This window comes from Drosophila tropicalis, unplaced genomic scaffold (assembly GCF_018151085.1).
Source record: "Drosophila tropicalis isolate 14030-0801.00 unplaced genomic scaffold, ASM1815108v1 contig_158, whole genome shotgun sequence".
Lineage (NCBI taxonomy): Eukaryota > Metazoa > Arthropoda > Insecta > Diptera > Drosophilidae > Drosophila > Drosophila tropicalis.
This window is the reverse complement of record NW_027172602.1, coordinates 14499013-14509012: the sequence shown is the minus strand read 5'-3', so window position 1 is coordinate 14509012 and position 10000 is coordinate 14499013. Positions and strand designations below refer to the sequence as shown.

The 10000-nt window shown below is 38.1% G+C and overlaps 3 protein-coding genes across 3 annotated transcripts; 2 read left to right on the top strand and 1 right to left on the bottom strand.

Moving 5' to 3' along the window:
- Positions 1-31: 31 nt before the first annotated feature.
- Psf3 (DNA replication complex GINS protein Psf3) lies at positions 32-1577 on the bottom strand. Its single transcript, XM_068302636.1, has 3 exons — positions 1412-1577; positions 944-1344; positions 32-888 (listed from the first exon to the last, which is right to left on the bottom strand). The coding sequence occupies exons 1-3, from the start codon at positions 1509-1511 to the stop codon at positions 748-750; spliced, it is 642 nt and encodes a 213-aa protein (XP_068158737.1). The 5' UTR covers positions 1512-1577; the 3' UTR covers positions 32-747.
- A 200-nt stretch (positions 1578-1777) lies between these two features.
- Positions 1778-2897, top strand: Xpac (DNA repair protein complementing XP-A cells homolog Xpac). Its single transcript, XM_068302638.1, is given in 3 exon segments — positions 1778-1975; positions 1977-2053; positions 2141-2897. Coding segments are annotated over 3 exon segments (846 nt in total). The 5' UTR covers positions 1778-1894; the 3' UTR covers positions 2829-2897.
- Positions 2898-3046: 149 nt separating this feature from the next.
- Cmtr1 (Cap methyltransferase 1) lies at positions 3047-6160 on the top strand. The gene is made up of 2 exons (XM_068302631.1): positions 3047-3944; positions 4269-6160. The coding sequence occupies exons 1-2, from the start codon at positions 3296-3298 to the stop codon at positions 5984-5986; spliced, it is 2367 nt and encodes a 788-aa protein (XP_068158732.1). The 5' UTR covers positions 3047-3295; the 3' UTR covers positions 5987-6160.
- Positions 6161-10000: the final 3840 nt, after the last annotated feature.

Below are 10000 nucleotides of genomic sequence, written 5' to 3'. Positions count from 1 at the left end.
AAAATGTAACATATAGGTCATGAAATATATGTTTTATCGAAATAAAAATATAAATTTAATGCATTTTAGTTTTGAAAGAGCCGCTTACAGACTGAACTTGAATACAAAATAGAAAATATAATTTTTAGTATGCATACATTTGTTGTTCTTAAAATTTGATTTTGACAATAAGTTTTGTTCTGACAGTTCTATTGCCGTGGATTGCCTCCATGGATCTTATATTTTAGATACGCTGTCACTTTTTTTTTGTATAGTCAACAATGTACTTATAGAACATATGCATTTTAAAATTAATTTCAAAGGAAGCCAACTGAAATTTACAATTCTGAATAAACCAAGAAAGTTGTGTTTGAAAGTGAACTGTTGGAAAATTATAAAGATTCGGATCATTGATATTGAAGCCGAATTTTTAATATGCTGTAGGCTAACACATGGGTTGACTTTTTACTAAAGCACACAGTGAGCAAAGATCTATGCGTTTTCAAGAATATTGTGCTTCTGTTATATTGTACAACAATAAACTATAATTGAGCTTAACAAGCAAGTATGCCTATATTTATATTATTAATTGTTTATGTTTGATAATTATAATACACATAAACTATATTCATCTATGTATGTATGTTTGTAGATTTCTTTTTATCTTAATGCCGACTACATCGATTTTCAAAATAAAAATCATAAGAGTTTGAACAAAACATACAAAGCAGTCTCATCTTTGTATATAAGATATTTTAATTTTAAGCATCACAAAGTACCTCGTTTACTGGCAGGGTGGCTGTCGTTTTCATCATCACTGCAATCGGCGCGCTTGCGCTTCTTGTGATGCTCCTCCACTAATTGGGAGATGCATATCTGGTTACTACACATCTGAAGCCAATTGATATACTAAAAGAACATAATAAAGTAGGAAGATGGGAGTAAATCCATTTAAACTGATTACCTGAGTATTTGTCTTAGTGCCAGCGACATGCAGGTTGGCCTCAATGTTGTCTAAGCGATGTTCCGGTTTACTACTTCTGTTCTGGACATCATTTTTCGATATGTCTAACAGATAACGTACTCGCTGGCGAAGCGTCTCAAATATTATACGGCCTATAACATGGTTGCTATCATATGGTGTTAAATAACGACCAAATTCGTAGAAATAGGGATGTAAACGGCCTAACTCGATGTGTGTTGTTTCTGCCTCGCACACGGCCTTGTGCACATTTTTGTAGATTTCGGGTACACAGACTGTGAAGTAAGCGTTATTTACTTTGAGTTCTTTAATGTACCACAGAGGCAAGTTGACGGTGCGTCCAGGTTCCAAATGTTCAGTTTCCGAGCCTGCATCAAGGAATCCTGTTTAATATGGATGTTTTAAACGTCATTGCTATTATCATTTAGAAAGTGTTTGACATATACTTACCCATACGCTGTAACTTTGTGTTAACCTTGCATTCCACTTTCTCTTGGGTAACAAAAATATCTTCAATCGAGTAATAATGGGGAAAATAATTGACTGCCATCTGATAAAAATTCGCTTCTAAGTTCCACACAGATTTGCGTGACACGTGTTAATCGTTATCGTTTGCCTTCACTAAGTTCCACACAGATTTGCGTGACACGTGTTAATCGTTATCGTTTGCCTTCACTAAGTTCCACACAGATTTGCGTGACACGTGTTAATCGTTATCGTTTGCCTTCACTGTGAACATAACAGCATCAGCTGTAAGCACTGTTAATTTAAAAGCATCATAATCGTTATCGTTTGCCTTCACTGTTAACTTACCGGCCTCACAACTGATGCCACTGTTCATTTAAAAGCATCATTTGCGAGCACTGTCGATATTAAATAAATTTATATACATATAGTAAAAAGTTTTAAATTTAGATACAATAAGTATTGGACATGTCGGAGGAAACAAAAGGAAGCACGTCTAAATTAACAATAGCCCAAAGATCCCGAATTGAACGCAATCAGGCAAAGGCAAAAAAAATTGCAGGAGGCCAAGCTCGTCTTGCATCCTTACAAGGATGTAAAAATATCTCCCAACCGGTAAGTCCAAAAGTATGCACACTACCTTCATAATGCACAAGCCAAATTTATTTTGCTTTACAGAAACCAGACGGATAACACCTTTGATTCTGACCCCAGTCAAACATCCGTGATAAAGGTTCAAGGAACTAAATATATTGATAGTGGCGGAGGATTTCTGCTGGAACAGGCAGTGTTGCCGGGACAAGGCACTAAGGACAAAACTGATGTGAAAGCACCTCCAATCATTGATGATGCAATTGCCATTCCTGTCCAATATGAGGAATGTCTCGAATGTGGAGATCAATTTGCAGATTCGTACCTATATAATAATTTTGTTCATTCTGTGTGCGACAAATGCCGCGACAAGGATACCGAAGAGCGATATACACTGATCACACGCACTGAAGCTAAGGCCGAATACCTGCTAAAAGACTGTGACTTTGATAAACGGGAGCCACCTTTGCGTTTTATTAGCCGAAAGAATCCCCACAACGTACGTTGGGGGGAAATGAAGCTTTATTTACACTCTCAAGTGCTTAAGCGAGCCATGGATGTCTGGGGTAGCGAAGATGAACTGGTACGCCAGCACGAGTTGCGAGATGACAAACGTGAAATGGGCAAAGCTCGAAAGTATAATAAACAAATGAAGCAATTGCGAATGGAAGTCAGAAGCAGCATTTATACAAAAAAAACGTATGCCGTGCATCAACACGAATTTGGTCCCGAAACGTATAATGAAGAGGAAGATAACTATACTCATACATGTCTTACATGCCCCCACTCCGAGACCTATGAAAAAATGTAGTTTCAATTTGCGATATCTTTTTTCAAATCAAATAACCCATCACAAATATAAGAAGCTTGGAAAGTGTAATTCGTAATACAAAGTAACTTACATCACTTATATGTACATATAGGTTTTTTTTTTATCACATTGTGTACGTAAATATGTAACTATCGCACAATCCTTTCGTTAATGCTTGAAAAGGACACAAAATCATAATTTGAAGCAATGTTTTTTATGCTATGAAATCCAAGTAATTAGAATGCCCTCGCATTTTATTATTTGTCTGTATCAAAACTTTAAATTATATTTTGAATTCGCTTCGCGAATTTATTTTGTTTACAACTGTTAACTATGAGGCAGTGTGACCGTATTAAGATAATGATGTTAACGTAAAGTATCGATAGTCAGTGATACCAAAATAAAGCAAAAGTTAGAACAAAATAAAAAATTTTAACAAATAAAGAACGCACACCAGCTATATAAACATGGAGGAGCAATCGGACGATGAGAACTATGAACCAGGGCCAAAAAAGATTAAGAGTAAATGGGTCAAGAGTTATTCCAACAAAGTCATGGGGATGATGAAAAAAATGGGCTACGAGAACGATAAGGGTTTGGGTAAGAGCAATCAAGGTCGATTAGAGCCCATTATAGCAGTCCAACAGGATGGAAGGCGGGGCTTTGGACTGAAGCTTGACACCGTCCAAATGTCAGCGGGCCAATGGGATCCAAACTGCGATGAACTAGAGATTCCTGAGCCAGTGCAGTGGCTTAAAAATGATCGAGGCGATGCCACTGCTTATTCGCTAGACCACCTTAAGAGGTATATTTTGACGGGCCCAAAAAAAAACACACTAGACGATGAGACACGATATTGCGATCCTGCCATTCTGGACCATATTCTCAACGCCAAGACAGTCTTTGACGATCTTAATGACAATGAAAAGCGGCGTGCCCGCTCTCGTTGCAACCCGTTTGAAACCATACGAAGTTCAATATTTTTAAATCGGGCAGCCGTAAAGATGGCCAATATTGATACAATGTGCGATAATATGTTTACCGATCCGAAAGATCAGCACGGCAACTCCTTGGTTGGCCCGAACGAGTTGCTTTATTTTACCGACATGTGCGCGGGTAAGAAACTTAAGCAAGAATGCATTATTGATTAAGTTTTTAGCTTAATCGAACTAAAATTGCAATTATAAAAGTTTAAGATTTCGTATACAAAGCAATCGTTAATACAAAACAAATCGGTTTGCGTCCTATATCTTGGTTTTTGTGTGGTTTAAAATTGACAACCTGAAACTGTGAGAGATCATATTAAAGGGTTATGTCTATGTGTGCATACACATAAGATGCATATATCTTAGCTCCCTAACCAATTTCTAAAATTTTAGCCAAAGCCGTGTTGCAGGTTTTGTTTTCATCTGGCTCTTTCATTTCTGTTTTCACTTTCAGGTCCAGGTGGTTTCTCAGAGTACGTCCTCTTTCGTAAATCTTGGGAAGCCAAAGGATTTGGTTTTACTCTACGCGGGGCCAATGACTTCAAGCTTGAGAAATTCTTTGCTGCATCGCCCGAATCTTTTGATCCTTTTTATGGAGTCAATGATGATGGCAACATCTTTGATCAGGCTAATCAGGATTCGCTGAACGAATACATACGAAAGCATACACCAGAAGGTGTACACTTTGCTATGGCTGACGGTGGATTCTCTGTTGAGGGACAGGAGAACATCCAGGAGATACTATCAAAGCAATTGTACTTGTGTCAATTTCTTACCGCCCTTAAAATATTGCGCGAGAATGGCAACTTTGTGTGTAAAGTGTTTGATTTGTTTACACCCTTTAGCGTAGGCTTGGTCTACCTGATGTATAAAAGTTTTTACCAAATCGCAATTATCAAACCAAATAGTAGCAGACCTGCCAATTCAGAGCGATATCTCGTCTGCAAAAATAAGCGTGCCGATACGAGTGCCATAGTTAACTATTTGAATGCAATTAACAACCTCTTAAATTCAAATGCGGATGACGAGTCTGATGTTATGGAAATCTGTGATGCTAATGAGATGGCTGAAGATGAGGAATTCAGACGATATATCTTTGAGTCAAACAATAATATTGGAAAAAATCAAATCGTTGGTCTGCACAAGATAGCTGCTTTTGCTCAAAACGCGGATCTCAAGGAAACTCGTCAGTCAGAGGTACGTCAGAAATGCTTGAAGCTTTGGGGTCTACCTGACAAGCTTCGCCAGGCTCCAGAAGTAAAAACCACAGATGGGTTGCTTCAAGATCTACTTCACGAATGGTGGTCCCAAGATCGTACCTGGCTAGGCAAGCCGCCAACGGAAATGCTAGACGTATCAAATCTAGACAAAGCTATAAAGAATGTAAATGATTGGTATTTTATGCCTATTGGACGCGAGGAAACCAATATTAATGCCTGTACACTATTTCTTTGCAAATCACGTGGGAGTTTGCTCCGCTATACGGAGCATAAGAAATGGGAGCTTGTAGATGTCTCCACAAGCTTCGAAGTGCAGCCCCGTTCAATTTTCTTTGGACAGATTGTGTATGAATTCTATGGAGAAGGCAGGACCATACAGCGTGTAGCAGCCTTACACATAATAGATGGCATATGCCTAGGCGGGATTGATATTCGGCGCTTTCCATTCCACAAACGCATAAGTATGTGCGAGAAGTATGCCCAGAGTCTCAACAAGCCGTACAAAAAAGACCGCAACTTTTGTGCCCTGCGCAGTAAGCCCCTTTTTCGTCTTCAGGATATTAACACATTCTTTAACGAGATGCGTCACTACACGCTCAAGGATGCATCGCAACGTTTCGGCTATGCCCTGGATGATAATAAGTTTTTTGTACCCGGCGGTATACTTATATTTTGCGAACTGTGTCACCCGTATGTTTCGGCTCATTCGCGATCACGAAATCAACTGTACTACTTTAATACAACAAACAAAGATGCGTTTTATAAAGATTGCATCCCTGATGGAAAAGCAGTGGAAATCTTTGCCTCGTTTCGCACTTGTTATTCTCGTCGTTTGCTCTGGAAATGGACGAACCTGAGGCAAGTGGAAGAGCACGCAGCCGAGGAGGATTCTAAGATCTTATTTCGCAGTGATTTTGTGCAGTTCATTGCGCACAAGCAGAAGCATAGTTAAAAGAAGCCAGAATCAAACCCAATGACTTAATATTATAGATTCATAATGAGACCGAATTTTTTAAACAGCATTTAGACGTCTACGGAATGTTATAACATTATTTACCATGTTTTATTTTTTGTTTAATTTATACATTAAAATTAATTCGTAATCGTTTAGATACAAACGACAAAATTGACCCATAGAAATAACTTATTCAAAAGTGGTTTTATTTTTGGGAATTCAAAGCAAAAGTAGCAGCTACAATGCCCTATTGTTCATTATATTAGGCAAAATATTTAAATTCTTTGGACACTTCTTGCATGAGTGCACAAGGCAAGCAAACTTCTTTAGCTCGATGGCTTATAAAAAGTACATCAAAATTAACCACTCCAGTAATTTCCAGAAATCTTCAAACTTTTATTATATACACCTTAAACTCGATGAAAATAAAAAATAAATTTTGAATTTGCAATGAAGAAACAAATTTCTAGATGCAAGCTTTAACAAAAAAATCTGTCAGAAGCAGCCTGCATTTTGGTCAATTAATCACTCAATAAAATTACGAGCGGACCGGAGCAAATAGTTTATGGCGTGTGCAATCCCAATTTAGCAAAATATAGAGGCTTTGCTTTTGCAATTCATGCCCACACTCATTTTCACTTCTGCAAAAAAAAAGGGACGTGCCATTGACATGCGCCAGTAATTAACGTCCCATTTCGGGTTAGATTATCCATGAATAATTGTGAATGAAGCAGATAGGATGGTTGAGTTAAATGATGAAGATTGTCGAGAATGTCCCTGCTTGCCTTTTTGCCTGGTCGTGGCACTTGGTTAGTTGCCATTTCCTATGATAAGTTGTGCAACTACACCAAAATGAAGGCTGGAGCCTCTGCTTTCAGCTTGCCTGTTCGCAAGGACTAAGAGAGCGGCGTGTATGTTTTTGAATGCAGAAAACTTTGCTAATTGCTTTTTGGTCACTGCAATGGTAACTGGCGATGACACCAACAGCAAAACAACGATTACAGTCACAGTAGCTTATAACTTGATATTCCCCTGCACCAAATACGCGTGTGTAATGCCTTAAAGCGAACATTATGGTAAAGGCGTTATTATTATGTCTTAATACAGACTAATGCCTGATTTTCAATCGTAGAAGTATAGTAGGACAATTAAAGACGTGGCGTTCATGTGTGAATTTTAAAGGCAGTTTTGACCAAGAATAAAAATAGTAATAAAGATTGTCAATTTTGTTTTTTTGTTTTTGGTCAACCCGATAGGGACGCATATCTAGTAAATTTGTTGTTTAGGGTGACTAATAGCCCAATACTTAGGTCAGATCACATATGTAGCTGTCGCCCAAACTCCCCGAGGCACCAAGCAAGGGTGGCGGCCTGTCAACTTGGAGTTGGAGCACGTCCGAACCCACATGCAAATGTCATTTTGTGGTCATTTCAATGAATAATCGAAATAAAAAATACGTCTAAAATGATATGTCTGACTCATGTTTCTCAACCAATTAACCACTCTTATTTAAAGCTTCAAGCATTGATCCAACTTCGATTGGTAAAAGGAAGTTGAATATGTATCTAACATTAGCCAAGTCGAAGCTCATACATATGTACATTAATTAGTATGTCATCCGTGTTGGATCTACCGTGAGCAAAATGAGGAAACTTTTCACCCTACAAGCCAGTCTTAGATTTCATTTAATTCTTGCAGAGGTTCGTCTGTCTGTTTTTATAAAAGCTAGTCTCTCCGTTTTCGGGCTGTTTAAATGAAAATTCCCATTTCAGCTTCTGTTTGTATTCTGGCAGTACATAAGTATACATAAGAATTGGCTTGGAACACTGTAGTATTATGATCACATGAAACTAATAGTTCAGAGAAAAGTGTACTGTTAAAGCAATATTCTATAGTGGCATAATTTTATTAATTTTCGGGATTAAGATCATTCCCCTATGGTTAACGGCGTCCTATGCCTATTACATGGCACTGTTCAGGTATCATATCTACCTATAATCCATATCCAACTCATTTCTTAACTCTGACCACCTTAATTGAGGTCATTTGCGAAAAAAGTACGTGTAGTCGCTTTGAAATAAGAGTCTGTGTGGCAGGGATAGTGACAACATGAACATCTACCCATTCTACTTCACTCTAGCAATAGTTGGAGCCGGGGTTGGGTCGATTGGAGGTCATATAGTATATTCGGTTACCGTAGTGAGTGCGTGTGGATAAAACTCGATGAGTTTTATTAGTAAATAATGGCAAATCATTTGCCAGTTGACACTCGCTGAATGGTTCTACAGAACTAGAAGGACACGCAAAATGCCAGGGGCAAGGGGAGCTGTCAATGTCAATAGAAATGAGCAGGATGAAGGAACAAAAATTGTCTAACATTGCGGCTGCTAATGAGCAGCATTAATGAGTGCTATTTTTCATTGGGGGGACAATCAGTACAAGTTGGTGGCGGAGATACACACATATATACGTAGGCCGAAGGTTTAATTCTCTTGGGTATTTAAACGAATAAAGTGGGGAGAGAGTACAAGGGACGGCAGGTAGAATGCTTGCCCGGACCTCTTCCGTCCACCACACACATGAATGTTTAATCTGAACACTGAGGAAAGTAAAGAATTTGTAATTAAATTAACCTTTTGAACCGTCGAAGGACGTAAACTGATTTAAGGAATATTGTTACTATGCATTAGAAAACGTGTTGTAATAAAATCATAGTAGGTGTTTCCGTATTGAAATCGGTACGGATATCTATTTGTTTTGCATTAAATAATCTGTATAAACTCCGAAACCGGTTTTTATCATGCAACTGAGCAAGCATAGGGTATCACTCTTGACGAGTAGTATTTAAATAAATTTCATGGTTTTTTTTCGCATTCATTAAATATTTTGTCTTTCGTGCGGTCCTTCCGGTTGCAGTACCACTAAACGGAAACCTCAAGTTCCACTCGACATGAAGCCCAATCACTTCTACTTACCTTAGTGTGTCCCCTGGCTAAGTCCACATTGGACTCCGCTGACGACACTTGGGAAAAATGAGAAATGAAAAATCGACTTGCAATTAGCAAACATGAAATACGGTGCTGTATAATATGTACATATGTATATATACATGCATGTGTAGGTACAGCTCCATTAACACACTGTGTTTGTGCGAGTGTGTATTTGCCATATATGTACACACATTGTGCACACATCCTGGCTATGACTGCTTTCTGGTCTCCAAGAGCTGGTAGCGTTGTCAGCATGGTTAATAAGTTACTCTCGACATACTTTATTACTTCCTTGGTGAGGAACGACAAGCTGCAGGCAGGCGATTGGGGTATGTATCCATGTACATATGTACATATGCACATGTATATAAAACGAAGAGGACAGCGCCAAAGGGTTGCGACTGTTTTTCATTAGGGGTCTTTGTCTATCAGTCTTTTTAGTGCTGCGAGTGTGTGTACATTTTTTTTAATTTATGCGATTTTCGACTAGCTTCACCCAATATATGGATGTGGTAAAGTGAAAGTCATGGCTATGGAAAAGAGAAAAGCACCAAGTATCTGTGTTCAGGTCTTTGCAAAGGGAAATCAATATAAAGTCGTTTTGAAAGTCAATAACATTTATTATATAACGCTGAAAAACATTTAGATTTCGAGCCATCTTTGTATCTCGAACATAGCTCAAAATTTTTTTGAGTCCCCAATAAATATGCTATACTTTTGTTTACGTTTTTGAACTTTATTCCTGTATAACTTTCCAGCCGCATTTCACCTTTGTGCCGAACTCTAATAGAATTTTTTCTTATTTATGCAAATGAATTCAATGCTTTTTGGTCTTTGTGTGCATATACATTTAACCTTATCTCTTTTTCTGTCGGTATCGTTTGCGTGGTAAGAGAATAGAATTTTTCATTTAAAATTAAATGCCACATTGTGTGTGCTTTTGCAAAGGAAATTTTTGTTCCCTTGCTGTCGAAAAACTGTGTATAAAAAAACCGACTTCATTCAAATCGTTGGTAAAACT